At 33.8% G+C, this 16,154-nt stretch overlaps 1 protein-coding gene and 1 pseudogene across 1 annotated transcript; both read right to left on the bottom strand.

The window, feature by feature from the left end:
- Positions 1-631: 631 nt before the first annotated feature.
- Positions 632-5,394, bottom strand: LOC18097259 (G-type lectin S-receptor-like serine/threonine-protein kinase LECRK3; annotated as a pseudogene).
- Positions 5,395-11,798: 6,404 nt separating this feature from the next.
- Positions 11,799-14,526, bottom strand: LOC18097256 (G-type lectin S-receptor-like serine/threonine-protein kinase LECRK2). Its single transcript, XM_052449849.1, is given in 2 exon segments — positions 11,799-12,517; positions 12,519-14,526. Coding segments are annotated over 2 exon segments (2,019 nt in total). The 5' UTR covers positions 13,989-14,526; the 3' UTR covers positions 11,799-11,968.
- Between the last annotated feature and the right edge of the window lie 1,628 nt (positions 14,527-16,154).

Genomic DNA, 16,154 nt, shown 5'->3' with positions numbered 1-16,154 from the left:
ATCTTGGAGAGGAAAACCCTTTCAAAAGGTGGCTTGTTCCAAGAAATTAATTATATATATATTCTGGTTTTGTTTTTAGAAAATTCTATTAAATTACAGAAAAAGAAATAACTCGTAAAAAATGACTTATTATTCAATTTAAAAACAAGAATTATTAGTTAAGATTTTAAATTTTTATTTATATTATTCTTTAAAAATATTAGATGATATCACAGGGTACGTGTAATGTTTTCACTTCTAGGATTTAGGATTGTGCTACAAGTTTTTTTTAATTGAAAATATCTAAAAAGAATAATTAAAATAAACCTTTAAAGATTGATTTTAATTCACTTTCTTGCTGAGAAATTGTATTTAACATCTTGAATTTTATACATGCGTTAATATATAACATCCTAAAAGAAAATCAAGAAAAAATATCTAATAATTATATACGGTTTGCCTTTATATTCATTTTAAATCTTTTATTTTACTTATTACTCGTGAACATGAAAAGAAAAAATAATAATTGAAAGCATGCGTTTTAAGCCTTATTGCCCTGAAATGATAGGAACTACAGATTATTCAACGCAAGGTAGATAGGTAACATTCATTGGCCTTAGTTTCTGGATATATATATATGTACAAAAAGGATTTAGATTGTGCTGATAAATGATGAAGGATCAGGAGGAACAGAGACTTGAACACTTCCTTCTAACATCTGCACAACTTTCTTCATTCCAGGTCTTAAAGATGGATCTTCATGAATGCACCAAATTGCAACCATCACAAACCTCTCTACCCTTTTCATGTCTTCCATTGCCTCTTCATCTTCTTCTACTAAAAGGTTCAACTTTCCTTCTTTAAGGCAATCACATGCCCAGTCTGCAAGAACTATCTGATCTTCTTGCATTGCATTAATCTCAAAGTTCTTTCTGCAACAAACTAGCTCTAGGAAGAGAATGCCAAAGCTGCAGGTAACCTTGGTTGTAACAGCCAAGTTCTTGAACTATTCAAGAACTACATACCCTTTGGATAGTAATGCGAGATGCATTCTTCATGGAAGGAGCCCCCTGCTAGAAGAAAATTAATGTGGTAGCTTATATGGATAAATACTAAATTGCAAGGCTATTTAACAAGAAGAAATTTTTAGAGGAAAGTATGTTTTATTAAGTGTTTTTCTTTTCTGTACTTGTCTTATATTTATAATTAAAAGCCTATTTATAAATATAAAATTTTAGACAAATAAGAAATTAAACTAAATAAAAAATAATTTAATATAATAAAAAATAATTTTTTTTTACTTAATTAGTCAAATAATTTTCACCGGTAAATTAGTTCCTCTGTTTCAACTAGTCGATTAGTTCCTTTATTTAAAAAAAAAAACCAAAAATTTAATTTATTTTCAACATTCTCTATTAAACTTGATTTTTGATAACTCCTAGCATATCTCTAAGCTTGGCAAAAACATCATGTTTGAGTGACTTTATTAGAATATTTGTGACTTGGTCTTAGATCTTGATATATTTGACTTAAACTTCTTTTAATTATTTTTCATCTTTTAATTACCTTATACTTATAATTACAAGCCTATTTATAAATATAAAATCCTAGACAAATAAGAAATTAAACTAAACAAAATATAATTTAATATAATAAGAAAAAGTAATTTTTTTGACTTACTTAGTCAAACAATTTTCAACCGGTAGATTAGTTCTTCTGTTTCAACTAGTCGAATAGTTTTTTCATTTAAAAAAAACCAAAAAATTTAGTTTATTTTCAACATCCTCTATTAAACTTGATTTTTGATAACTCCTAGCATATCTCTAAACTTGACAAAGATATCATGTTTGAGTGACTTTGTCAGAATATTTGTGACTTGGTCTTAGATCTTGATATATTTGACTTAAACTTCTTTTAATTATCTTTAAACTTTTAATTTCATACAATTTCATCCCTGTCAAACTCAATAATCAACCCCAGAATTTAGCACCTTTTCTAATTAGGTTATTGATTGTTGATTTATGTAAATTAACCCTCAATTGACCATCAATTAAACTTTCAATTGTCTTTAATTTGACCCTTGATTCTGTCGATTTAAGTCTCATACCTTTTACGATTTGGTCTTTGGTTTTGAGTTTCTTTAATCAAGTCCCTAATTGCCTAACAAACTTTAATATCTATGCAATTAAGCCCTTGATTTGACCAAATTATCTTTTTAAAATTGCAATTCAACCCCAAGACTTCAATTCTTTCCAATTAAAACCCAAATTGAATTCAAAAACCAACATTCCTCATAATTAAACCTTCAATAAATTTAATTAAACCCTAAAAAAATACCAATTGGGTTATTAAACATTCAATTTTAAATGTTTCTTCTCAAATTGAATTTCTCTTGTTAATAAGGCATTTATCAATCAAAATTGAACTATTAATTTTTCAACTTTGGGCATTTTGATCTTCCTCAACTAGTCTTTGAAAATTTTCTAGATATTTTTCATGCTCTTCTTATTGATATGTATTTTATTTTTCCAAAGTTTTTTAATTTTTTAGTATGGGGTCCCAAAAATAGATAACAATAATGTTGATTTGACAAGTTAATTTAGGTTGACCTGAGTCGATTCAATATATTTTTATCTTAATATTTCTTAAAAAATATAATCTTGGAAATTTTTTAATCAAACGATGTTTTTAACGATTGTTAATTTTAAGTTAACCAAGTTATATCAGGTTAACTCATATATAATTTAAATTATTTTTATCAAAAAAACATGTTAGATACATCTGCATGTTTTTCTTTATATATAAAAAATTGAGCCAATAATTTAGTTAACATCTCGTTGAGTAATTTGTAAAGTGAATTAAAAGTGATCATTGTTGGAATGCTGCCTCCTATATATTGATTTTGAATTAGAGCATTTATATCTAAATTTGTAAATTCAGAAAAAGGAATCGTTTTTTTAAAGATTGAATTCTAAATAGTAGCTTAAGGAGCAAACTCATTTATCATTTAAACTAAACCTTCAAAATAATATATTATTATTTAAAATTAAATTAAGTGGAATAATAAATTATAAAACCCTTTTGCTTAATGCTAATATATAAATATAAGATTTTACTTGTTACTCTTTAATATGGAAAAAAAGAAAAGAAAATAAATAAGCGCATGAAACTTTAATGTGCATGGTACAATTAACACACGAATCAATCCAATTTGAAAGTCACATTGCCATCAACTACGTGTCATACATAAACAAGACAACAAATGCAACGACTAGTCTTTTATATTGGTCTAAAATTGTCTTGTACGCCGAAATGAACCTTTTCTTCCTATCATTATTATAATGGACTGGTCAACTTTTGTCTGCAATTACTAAATTTCTCAAGATGTTAAACAAACCATTCACATAAAAAATATTAAGCCCGAACTCGCACATCATGACCCACAGATTAGATATGTTAATTTAGATTTTTTAAATTAATTTAAAATAATATTTTTTAAATTTATTTTAATAAAAGTTAAAACGATATTTTAAAAATAGAAAAAAAATTAAGGTTGTGAATTGATCAGGATTGAGTTAATCTAATAACTACAAACAAAGTTTTTTATGAAAATCAAGCTCAATTAATATGATCTTAATCAGGACTACATTATGATAAATAACTTGGGAAACGAACATGCCATTTACACGGGCCAAGTCTATAAGAGCTAGACCATTTAAGATTGAAGTACTGGTTAGTAATTATTTATTAAGCACATATTTTGAACAATAATTCTTTCATTCTACTCGTTACTCTTGAGCATGGAAAAGGGAAAAAAAAAAAGGATTCAAGAATTTGAAGCCTTGTTGTTGAAGAAATCATCATTTGACTCGAAATTTAGAGTATCAACCCAGAAGATGATCTAGACATGTCTGAAATGATAGGAACTACAGATTATTCAATACATGGTAGATAGGTTACATTCATTGGCCTTAGTTTCTGGATATATATATATATATATGTGTGTGTGTGTGTGTGTGTGTACAAAAAGGATTTAGATTGTGCTGATAAATGATGAAGGATGAGGAGGAATAGAGACTTGAACAGCTCCTTCTAGCATCTGCACAACTTTCTTCATTCCAGGTCTTAAAGATGGATCCTCATGAATGCACCAAATTGCAACAATCACAAACCTCTCTCTACCCTTTTCATGTCTTCAGTTGCCTCTTCATCTTCTTCTACTAAAACGTCTAACTTTCCTTCTTTAATGCAATCACATGCCCAGTCTGCAAGAACTATCTGATGTTCTTGCATCGCATTAATCTCAAAGTTCTTTCTGCAGCAAACTAGCTCCAGCAAGAGAATGCCCAAGCTGTAGGTATCTACTTTGGTTGTCACTGGCAGGTTCTTGAACCATTCAGGAGCTACATACCCTTTGGTCCCCCTGATTGCTGTAGTTGTTTTAGTTTGGTCCGTCTTCAACAGCTTGGCGAGTCCGAAATCAGAAATCCTGGCGTTAAGAGATTCGTCGAGGAGGATATTTTGAGGCTTGATATCACAATGGATTATCTGGGAGCTGCATTCTTCATTTCATGGAGGTAAAGGAGCCCTCTGGCTATATCGAAAGCAATTTGCATTCTTCGATACCAGTTAGGCCTTGAATCTCCAAAGAGAAAATTGGCCAAAGAGCCATTGCTCATGTATTCGTAGACCAGAAGGCGATGTTGCCCTTCGTTACAGAATCCAACAAGTTGAACCAAATTCTTGTGACTTGTTCTACCAATAACTTTCACTTCAGTATCGAATTCTTTGTCGCCCTCTCCGGCCATCTTATCTAACTTCTTCACTGTGTGTTTTTTTGCTACAGTTCCTCTCACCTTAGTTATCGATGTTTTGACATTGAATCTCATTGCATGTATATCTCCTGTCATGTCCGTTTTCATGAACATGTTTTTTCGTTTGATAAATCTGAACAAATTGCACAGGTCTCGTCTCAAAACCACACATCATTCCCTGCTACCATCCTCCCAAATCTGACCCACTTCCTATTATTCACCGATGATAACACACCCCATCCCGCCTCTGCCCTGCATTCACCTCCTACCAAAACACCACAGCCTCCACATTTCCCTTGCCGATCACCACATGCATCTTTATCTCACCATTCTGTTGTAGGTACAGGTTGTCGATCAGTTTTCCCTGCACTCCAGCACGATGTCTCTACTAGTACTGGGACAACCTTTGGTTCCTCCTCTGCTTCCCCTTATTCTGCCAGTCACCCGGCTTCTGCAGACTCTATCTCTACTGCCAGCCCTCTACTTGCAGCAGCTTCTTCCCTGACTTCTTCACCTGGTCTGAATCTAGTGGTTGATCTCTCCGCTTATCCACTGCAACAGGACACCTCTGTGACACCTACCTCTTCTGCGTCGCCACCATTGCTCAGCCGCCACCCTATGGTCCTTAGACCGCGGCAGCCCAAAACCACAAATATAGTGGCCTCTGCTGCAGCTGATACAACTGCCACCCGGGTATTGGTCTCTCATTCTTCTGAACCTATTGCCTTCTCTGATGCAGATAAATATGTTGCTTGGCATGATGCTATGTGTGATGAGATCAAGGCTTTACGTTCCAATCACACTTGGTCCCTAGTGCCCTTTCATCATTCGATGAATGTTGTGGGTAGCCGATGGGTATATCGAATCTAACATCATGTTAATGGCAGCATTGAACATTATAAAGCCCGTCTAGTTGCTAGAGGCTTTACTCATCAGGAAAGCATTGATTATTCTGAAACTTTCAGCCTAATTATTAAGCAAGCCACCGTCAGATTAGTCTTTTTCATTGCGGTTTCCTGTAATTGGAAGATTCATCAGCTTGATATTCATAATGCCTTTCTCAATGGTGTTCTTACTGAAGAGGTTTACATGAAACAACCTCCAAGTTTTGTTGACCCTACTTTTCCATCTCATGAGTGCAGATTGCACAAGTCATTATATGGTTTAAAACAGGCACCAAGGGCATGGTACACCCGTCTGAGTGATTTTTTACTCTCCATTAGTTTCCTTGCCTCCAAGGTTGACACCTCCCTGTTTATCTTATCTGATGGTACTAATATCTTTTATCTCTTGGTCTATGTTGATGATATTCTGCTTACGGGCAACAACTCTGCCATGCTTCATCACCTAATCCAGTTACTAAGCTCAGAATTCAAGCTTCGTGACTTAGGTGATGTTCACTACTTTCTGGGTATTGAAATTCAGTCTACAGGTATGGGTCTGATGCTGCGCCAACACAAATATATTCTTGACATCCTCACTTGGGTTGGTATGACTTCTTGTAAACCCGTTGATACTCCAGTCTCTCCTTCCAAACTTGTTATACAGCCGGATCATCCATTCTCTAATCCCACACGATTTCGTCAAATCGTGGGTACTATTCGGTATCTTACATTCACTCATCCAGATATCTGTTTTGCTGTTAACAGAGTTTGTCAGTACATGCATGCTCCTACAGATTCCCATTGGGCTGCTGTTAAACGCATACTCCGCTACCTCAAAGGAACGGCATCCTATGGTTTTCATATCACTCGAGGCACCTCTTTTGCTCTTCATGGCTTTACAGATACAGATTGGGCTGGTAGTATTGATGATCGCAAGTCTACGGGTGGCTATCTTGTTTTCTTTGGTCAGACACTGATTTCATGGAAATCCAGCAAACAACGTACAGTTGCCCGTTCCTCCACTGAGGCTGAGTATAAAGCCTTAGCAGATGGTACTACTGAGGTCATCTGGCTTCAATATTTGTTAATAGATCTGTAGTTCCCATCGTCTCTACTCCTACCATTTGGTGTGATAATCTTGGTGCGACCTATCTCTCGGCGAATCCTATCTTTCATGCTCGTACTAAGCATGTTGAGGTAGATTATCATTTTGTCCGCAACTGGGTTGCGAAGAAGGAAATTCAGATTCGCTTTATCCCTTCTCGGGACCAACTTGCTGACGTCTTCACCAAACCACTTTCCGCTGTGTCCTTTACTGCTTTCAGGTTCAAGTTTCGGGTCGATCCTCCACCCTCAGCTTGAGGGGGCATATTATAGAATGTATAGCATGTATATCTCTGAATAAAAAATTAATGTAGGATTATTCCAATGTTGTAATCCCTACGGTTGCTGCCGTGTTATGCCGTACATATATAAATAGGAAAGGTTGGCTAAGGCCAACCCAAGTCATTCTGTTATTCTCAATTGAGTTAAATTTTAAATTAATCTGGATAGAAGTTCACTCGGTTAAACTTGATTATCTTAGCAGGTCAAGCTATGAAGCAGTAAAAATCTTATCTAAATCTAATTTGATTTTTTTTCCAAAACAATATCGTTTGAAGTTATAAAAAAATTAAAATGACATTATTATGGTTTGATTTGGATCAACTCAATATTAACCCGTGAGCCGGACCAAATTTAATAACTTTGCAATATGCACTACTTTTAAAAGACACTGAATCTAATTTTATAAGATACAAATGAATAAATTAAGGGGAGCATGAAAACTAGCGTGAATAAATTAATGAAGTAAAAGTAAAGCATTAGAAAATTGTAAATCTCAACGGTCAAGTTTTCCAATATTAACGTGAAGAAAGGGGTGTTCAAAAAAGAGAAATTATTAGCAATGAATCTTAGAGCAATTACTAATGCCATTGGAATAAACGGCGTGGCTTGTTTCAATGGTCACCATTACTAATGGAATTAATCGGGAGTTTCCCTTTTCTTTTGACCACTTCAACTATAAAGGCTTCACTGTTTCTCTTGATTTAGGATTGCGTGTGCTACAAATTTTCTTCATTGAAAATCTCTAAAATCCTGGTCTTTCTGAGAAAATCCAACTAGAACTTGGAGAAAGAAATGCAAAAATGAAGTTTGTTTTCATACTCAATGAATCGTTAAATAACTGGTTCCTGAAAAGTTATATATTCTGGTCTTTTTTTTAACGAAATTCTAATAAATCTAGGACAAAAAAAGGAATCGCAAAAATGATAATTTAGCTAATAAAATTTTAATGTCATATCAAATAACTAGTTTAACCAAAAAATTTAAGATATTGATGATAATTTAAGATATAATTTATATTATTGTATAATAAATATTAGTAATGAAATTAATAAGAAGCTTCCTTTTTTTTTAAACCACTCCAATTACACAGTTTTAACTGCTTTGATTTAAGATTCTTCTACAATTTTTTTTAAATTAAAAATCCCTAAAATCCTAACAAGTTATATAAAAAAAACTCAAATTTATTCATGTTGATTTTGATTTTTCATATTTATATTTTCCTCTCATGAAATAAAACACTTCAAAGATTCGAAAAAGGTAAGGTATTTGATGAAAAGGATGACATTAATTTGGTTCATTTATAAACTAGAATTGTGAAGTTCGAGATCTTTAAAATATAAGGGTACAAAAAGAAAATTGTTTCATTTACAGGGGCAAATGATAAAGTATACCCTTTTGCTAATTTGCCACCGAATCGTGCATGAACACAAACAACGAGGAGAAAGCAACGACATGTCTTTCATGTTGGTCTAGAGACTTTGGACTAGCTACGGATGATAACGAGTACGTATGAATCGAGTTTTTGTTATGCTGATAAGGTAAATCGTGCAAATTATGCTGGATTAGGCGCCTTAGCCACTGTAGTCTCTCCCCGTACAGTCTCTGGTAATATTCATTATCTGCATTATGGAGGGCTCTTAATTATAACCACCCTACGTTCACCATGTATTTGGTACCACAGAGAGCTAGAAAGGCACGTACGTACTAATTACTATGTCTATCTCTCTTACATAATCTCAATTATTTACATGGATTCATCGCTGTAATTTGTTGTCAAATCCTTTGCTTGATTTTGCCTTCTACTGATAGTTATTTTGCCTGTTTTATCCAGTAGCTAGAAGATCAAACATGGCTGTATTATCGATAGATTTTTTATTTATTTTCCTCTTTTATGCAGTTATTTCTTCTTTTTTAAAGTAAAGTAGATAGATATTCTTGAATGTGCTGTCACGTCTTTTTGGGATTTAAGTTAATTTATACGAAGTTTTCGTCCCCAAACGGATATATAGTTCTTAAAAGTCCACCTACTGTTTTCTTTAATTTTTCTTGCGCACCTGCACCCTTTCTGTCGGTCCATTTAGTAATGGGATAAGAGGAAAAAAAAAATTGGACAGAAGGCTCTTGTGACTGATACTCGATGATTTTCCCTTTAGGTAGATCTTACACGTGGGAAATGTTTCGAAATCTCCACGTGTTTTTTATTTCTTAAAAGAGCCGCATAAAATAGTGGATGTTTCCAAAATTCAATTGGGCGGGGATCAGATTCAGGATTCGTGAGGCACATCATCCACTGAAATGGACAAAGGTTAGAGGTACAGAGATGTTTTAATTTATTTTTCTCAAGAAACAAAGAAATTTTCTAACCAAGTTCATTCTATGTATCAAATAAATGAATACATACATGTTTAACCAATTTTTTTTTTTTAATGGTGAGACATCAAGGATTGCAAGGATAAATTTGTGTAATTAGCATATAAAATGCAAAAAAAAAAAAAAAAAATTGACACCGTAGCAAAATTTTTTTAGCAAAATAGCATACTTTTGGATATCGTGATTTATAAACATGATATTTAATTAAATGTTGTGATTCTAAATCACGATATCAATTAAATTTCAGTACCATTAACAAGAATATGAACTAGTCAATCGATTCATAATAGTTAATTAAACTAATGCGGTGATGGTCAATTTTGATATAGTCGGGACAACTAACGTAAGAAAAAATCTATCTATAACACATATGTATTAACTTTACAAGCAGGTAATCCATCAAATGTATTAATTAAACACATATCCTTCCATAATATAGCAACCAAACACATGGTATATAAAAAGGTATTTATATTTCCATTTATAAATGTTTTACGATAGTTAAATGTCATGATCAAGCTACTTCAACTCAAGTTTACTCGATTACATTCAAGGACTATGAGTGTGTTTGATATTGCGGTAGCTGTTGTGGTTGTGATTTGAAAAAAGTTGTTTTATAAAAAGTACTTTTAGTTGAGGTTGATTTGAAAAAATAGGTGTTTGGTTAAAACTGTGGTTGAAATTGAGGTTAAACAAAAAGTAGAAAAATCCTTGTAAAAAAGGAATTCATGCACTTCCCTTCTTCTCTTTCTTTCTTTAACCGATTATTTTCTTTAGCTGAGAGAGTGAGAAAGAAAGAAAAAATCTAATTACTTGGCTGCCGACTTTACGTTGATTGTGTTTGTATTCATGTTTAAAAAGTATTTTTAATTTTTTTATAAAAATATTTTTTTTAGTTTTTTATTGTTTTAACGTGCTGCTACAAAAAGCAAGGGTAATGGCAGCTTTTCTTTTGATTTACAAAGGCCCCGTTTATTTACTGGAAAGTAGTTTTCTTTTGAAAAGTAAATTTCAGGAAAATGAATTATTTTCCGATATTTGGTAGTGTAATGGAAAATAAGTTGGAAAACACTTTTCAGTGTTTGGTTCTGTCATGGAAAATGAGCTGGAAAATAACTTATTAATGTTTTATTTTTTTCAAGTTTATTAAAATAATAAGAAACAAATCTTACAAATTAAAAAGTTGAATCAAAATGAAATTGAAAAAAAAAATATAATTTCATAAATTATCTCAAATAAAATAAATAATAATCAAAATAATAGAGATCAAATCTAAAAAATAAAAAAAATTGAAAGATGAAGAAATTAAAATAATAATAATAATTAACATTTCATAAATTAATATAAAAATTCAATTTTAATGGATGAAATTGAAAAACAAATATTCAAAACAAAATATATATAGCAATCAAAAGTTTGAGGACCAAATTTGATATAATTAACAAATAATATGACATTTCTAAATTTTTCACAACTTCCGGAAAGTGTTTTCCGCCCAAAATAAAAGGAAAACATTTTCCTGGAAACCAAGCGAAATTTTCCTTTGACTGGAAAGTGTTTTCCGTTGACCGTAAAGTGTTTTCCGTTGACCAACTTTCATGATGACAAACAAACACAGAAAAGTTTGGAAAGTGGTTTCCCGGAAACCATTTTCCAGGAAACAAACACAGCCTAAAATAGTGCAGGCCGCGAGTTAAAATCGTCTCTAGTAGGTACGTGAGCTGCATGGCTTGCGTGTTTGGAAGGTTGTAATTATTATTTTTAAAAAATTATTTTTAATATCAGTGCATCAAAATAATCTAAAAACATAAAAAAATATTAATTTAAAGTAAAGAAAAAAATAAAATAAAAATTCAAATTTTTTAAAAACATTTTCAAAACACAAAAACAAATAAATTTCTATTTTTTCCCTTTATTTTTTCTTAGTATATTTATTTATTTATCCAACCAAAACTTTCTCTTGAAGATCACGTGAATGAAGCCTGCCCTGTTTCACAACGCTTTCACATAGGAAACATTTGTCAAGACAGTACTGTCGTTTCTTCTCCTCAGCTTAGAGCATTGTAGTCGTCATCAATGAGAATGTTCTGCGGCTTTATATCACAGTGAATGATTTGGATGCTCCAAGTTTTTTCTTAATGCAAATATCTAAAAAGGATGATTAAAATAAACCTTTTAAGATTGATTTTCACTTTCTTGCTAGAAATTATATTTAATATCCTGAACTTTATCTATGCGTTAATATTTAAAATCCTAAAAAAAAATAAAGAAAAAATATCTAATTATATACGAGTTTACCTTTATATTCATTTCAAATCTTTTATTTTACTTATTACTGGTGAACATGGAAAAGAAAAAATAATAATTGGAAGCATGCGTTTTAAGCCTTATTTTACAAGGTCTAACACATGATGCCTGAAATGATTGGAACTACAGATTATTCAATACAAGGAACTACAGATTATTCAATGCAAGGTAGATAGGTAACATTCATTGGCCTTAGTTTCTGGATATATATATATGTACAAAAAGGATTTAGATTGTGCTGATAAATGATGAAGGATCAGGAGGAACAGAGACTTGAACACTTCCTTCTAACATCTGCACAACTTTCTTCATTCCAGGTCTTAAAGATGGATCTTCATGAATGCACCAAATTGCAACCATCACAAACCTCTCTACCCTTTTCATGTCTTCCATTGCCTCTTCATCTTCTTCTACTAAAAGGTTCAACTTTCCTTCTTTAAGGCAATCACATGCCCAGTCTGCAAGAACTATCTGATCTTCTTGCATTGCATTAATCTCAAAGTTCTTTCTGCAGCAAACTAGCTCCAGCAAGAGAATGCCAAAGCTGTAGGTATCTACTTTGGTTGTGACAGGCAGGTTCTTGAACCATTCAGGAGCTACATACCCTTTCGTCCCCCTGATTCCTGTCGTTGTTTTGGTTTGGTCCGTCTTCAACAGCTTGGCTAGTCCGAAATCTGAAATCCTGGCGTTAAGAGATTCGTCGAGCAGGATATTTTGAGGCTTGATATCACAATGGATTATCTGGGAGCTGCATTCTTCATGGAGGTAAAGGAGCTAGCCCTCTGGCTACACCGAAAGCAATTTGCATTCTTCGGTGCCAACTAGGCCTTGAATATCCAAATATGTAGTTTGACAAGGAGCCACCGCTCATGTACTCGTAGACCAGAAGGCGATTTTCCCCTTCGTTACAGAATCCAATAAGTTGAACCAGATTCTTGTGATTTGTTCTGCCAATAACTTTCACTTCTGTATTGAATTCTGTGTCGCCCTCCCCGGCCATCTTTTCTAATTTCTTTACTGCGATGAGCGGTTTGTCTTCGTTGGCTAGTGCCCCTCTGTAAACAATTCCAAAAGCACCCCTACCAACTTCTTCCTTGAATCCTCCTGTAGCTGTTTCCAGCTCATTGAAAGTAAAATTCTGCAGATTCATTTCTGGCATGACATGGAGTTGCGGTACCACCTTTTGTTTTTGTTGGTTCGATCGAGTAAAGAACACGTAGATTCCTAGCAGAGAGAGAACAATTAGAAAGATGGAGCTACCTAAAAGCACCGATCCTGTTGTGATCAAAATTGATCGATCACTCTTCTTTGCACTTGAACCTGCAGTCCGGTTGCCTTTCCTTACTTTCATCAGGGCTTCATCACCAATACTTGGATCTGTTACCCCATTCGAGAGAGGGCCTCTCTTCTTCCAACAGTGTCCACTGTTATAAGTGGCAACAGCACAATAGCAGTCACTCAAGCAAGCTTGTCTGCACCAATCCTCGTCCACTGAAAAAAAATCTTCATAATCAGTATATGGAAAGTTTGTGTTAAGCATATCCCTGATCATAAAGTTATCTATTTCTTGCGATGGATGGTCACAATCCTGTGAAATAAAGTCTTTCTTGCATCCCTTCCTCTCATCATTTGGATCAAAGAAAGTGTAACCAGGAAGACACTTGCATGTCGGTCTTTGGTCATCTCCTACTATGCAATAACTGTTGAAACCGCAAGCTCCACTGCCTACTGGTCCCCTAATTACCACGCAGATATTTGAGGGTATGAAGTTTGGCAAAGTCGTCCAGGCCATAGCCCACCTTGTGCTACTGGAAGCAGTCTTTGGATAAGCATATTGCCTAAAAACTCCATCATAGTCTATGGTAGCCCTCAAGTAGAAATCTTGCATTGATACTGAATTAGAGAATACCGAATTAAGCATAGCGCCATTTTGGGCTGCGAGGTACATATAGCCAGACTGGTTAAAGACCACCCTATAACCGCTTCCAATAGAATCCTGGGTAGACCAATAAGCATAATTTGAGGTAGTTGTTGGATAACGTGTTGTGTACAGTACGAGATTGCTGTCAGCTTGTAGAATGAACTTGAATCTTCCATCTGAATAATTCTTTTCCAGGTAGGGAGCAATTAGTTGAGCACCTAAATTCAGATTTTGTGTGGGCAACAGTGTGTCTGTTGGTTCATCAAAACTCTGCCACAAATTGGCACCAGCTTGGCTTGCTACCACGAAGTTTCCCGTGTCAAGCATGGCTGCATAGGCGGCTCCACTTCCACCAAAAACTGGACTCCATATTGTTCTGCCTGATTGATCATTTAGAACCAACTCACCATCTCTGGTAAGTTGTGTTGGGATTTGCCATTATTGGGCAACCTACCCTAAGGAGTAGGGTTACCATTTGTCAATGGTAGTTGCACCCACCATTGACAAATGTATCAACCCATGTGCAGCTGCTGTTGTTGAAGAAGAGAAGCCACCATACTTGCCTATTTATAGGCATACGTGAGAGAGCAAAAGGTAAGAGAGGTGTGAGAATGTGAAGAGTATAGAGAGAAAGTGGAGAGCTGCAATGGCAGCAGCCTTGTTGCCATTGCAGCAGCTGCAAGTGCAGCAATGAGAGCTGGGAGTAGAGTTTGAGTGAAGTGATCCTCCTCCTCCATGTATATCCTTTCTCTAATCTCAAATAAAATGGACTCTCTCCCGTGGATGTAGGCGGTTTTGCCGAACCACGTAAAATATTGTGTCAGTGTGCTTTACCCTCCTATGAGCAAATATCAGTACACCCCCGGTCCGCGCAAGGGGAGCCGGAATTCCCCAACAAGTTGTACTCTTGATCCCCCCTGAACTAGATCATTTCTATTAGCTGACCAGACTATGGTTCTTTCGGGTATTTTGTTGAACCATATGGCAAGTAGGTAGCCAGCATCACCAACTTGTTGGAATCCAAAAGCAAATTCCCCAGATGGTGAAGTCCAAGGAAGGTTATCACTTGCAGCAGTGAGAAATAAGCCCGAAGATATGTTGCTGTGAGCCTGACCATTGCTAGAAAATGGCAGCAGCAGAAGAAGAAGGAAGAAAAAACAATATGGTAGTTGAAAATCCATGATGTGAAGATACTGTATATCAAGACATTGCATGATTTAGGGCACAGGTCCTCTTCTCTATTTATGCTGAGTATTGTCGTTGGAGGAAAATATGGGTCTCCAACTAATTGATAAAGAGATTGTATTTATGTGATTGTATTTTTCCCTTGTGATAAATTCGAATCTTTTTTTCATGCATGAGAATAAACTAATGCTAAAAACCTTCCAGTTATTAAACGGTCAATGCATTTATCAAATGAATATGGCAAAGACTTTCTTTATGTGGTTAATTGTGATAAAGAAATTTCAACTAATTTCGAATCATTTTTTCATGCATGAGAATAAACTAATGCTAAAAACCTTCTGCGTATCAAATGAAGATGGCAAAGACTTTCTTTCTGTCTTTATGATTTTTTCTTTTTGGTAAATAAATTTTAACTAATATCCAATTTTTCCGGTTATTAAACGGTCAATGTATTTATCTGCCAACCCAAAACCAAAACCCGGTCGATTTCATTATATAAAAATCTTGTTTAATTTTTTAAAAAAATAAAAAAATAATATATATATATATATTTTTAAATAACAAAATGATACTTTTATAAATTAACTTGAGTTAACTCCCGGTCGTTATACTATAAAAAAAACTAAAATAAATTATCAATATTTGACTGGAGGACAAAACATAGCAGCTTCCTGCTTACTTCCTCAGAAAATGCTTATCGCAATGACTCAAACATTAGGTGACTCTTCCAATATATATTAACGCGAAGAAAGGACTGTGTGATAAACCCATGCAAAAGAGACATGCAAAAAAGACTTGTTATTAGCTGTACGTCTTAGAGCAATAGCTAGATAATTAGGTCATTGACAATCAATTGACTATCAAACCTTCAATTGTTTTTAATTTGACCCTTGATTTTATCGATTTAAATCCTTGAAGTCTCATGTCTTTTATGGTTTGGTCTTTGATTTTAAGTTTCTTCAATCAAGTCCTTAATTGCCTATTAAACTTTAATATTTATACAATTAAACCTCTGATTTGATCAAATCATCTTTTTAAAATTGCAATTCAACCCCAAGACTTCAATTCTTTCCAATTAAAGCCCAAATTGAATTCAAAAACCAACATTCCTAGCAATTAAACCCTTAATAAATTCAATTAAACCCTAAAAAAAATACCAATTGAGTTATTAAACATCTAATTTTGAATTTTTCTTTCCAAATTGCATTTTTCTTGTTAATAAGACCTTCATCAATCAAAATTGAACTGTTAATTTTTCAAATTTGGGTATTTTGGTCCTTCTCAACTAGTTTTTGGAAATTTTCTAGA

This window comes from Populus trichocarpa, unplaced genomic scaffold, assembly GCF_000002775.5.
Source record: "Populus trichocarpa isolate Nisqually-1 unplaced genomic scaffold, P.trichocarpa_v4.1 scaffold_104, whole genome shotgun sequence".
Taxonomy (NCBI): Eukaryota; Viridiplantae; Streptophyta; class Magnoliopsida; order Malpighiales; family Salicaceae; genus Populus; species Populus trichocarpa.
The sequence above is the reverse complement of the archived record's forward strand: the minus strand, read 5'-3'. Positions and strand labels throughout refer to the sequence as shown.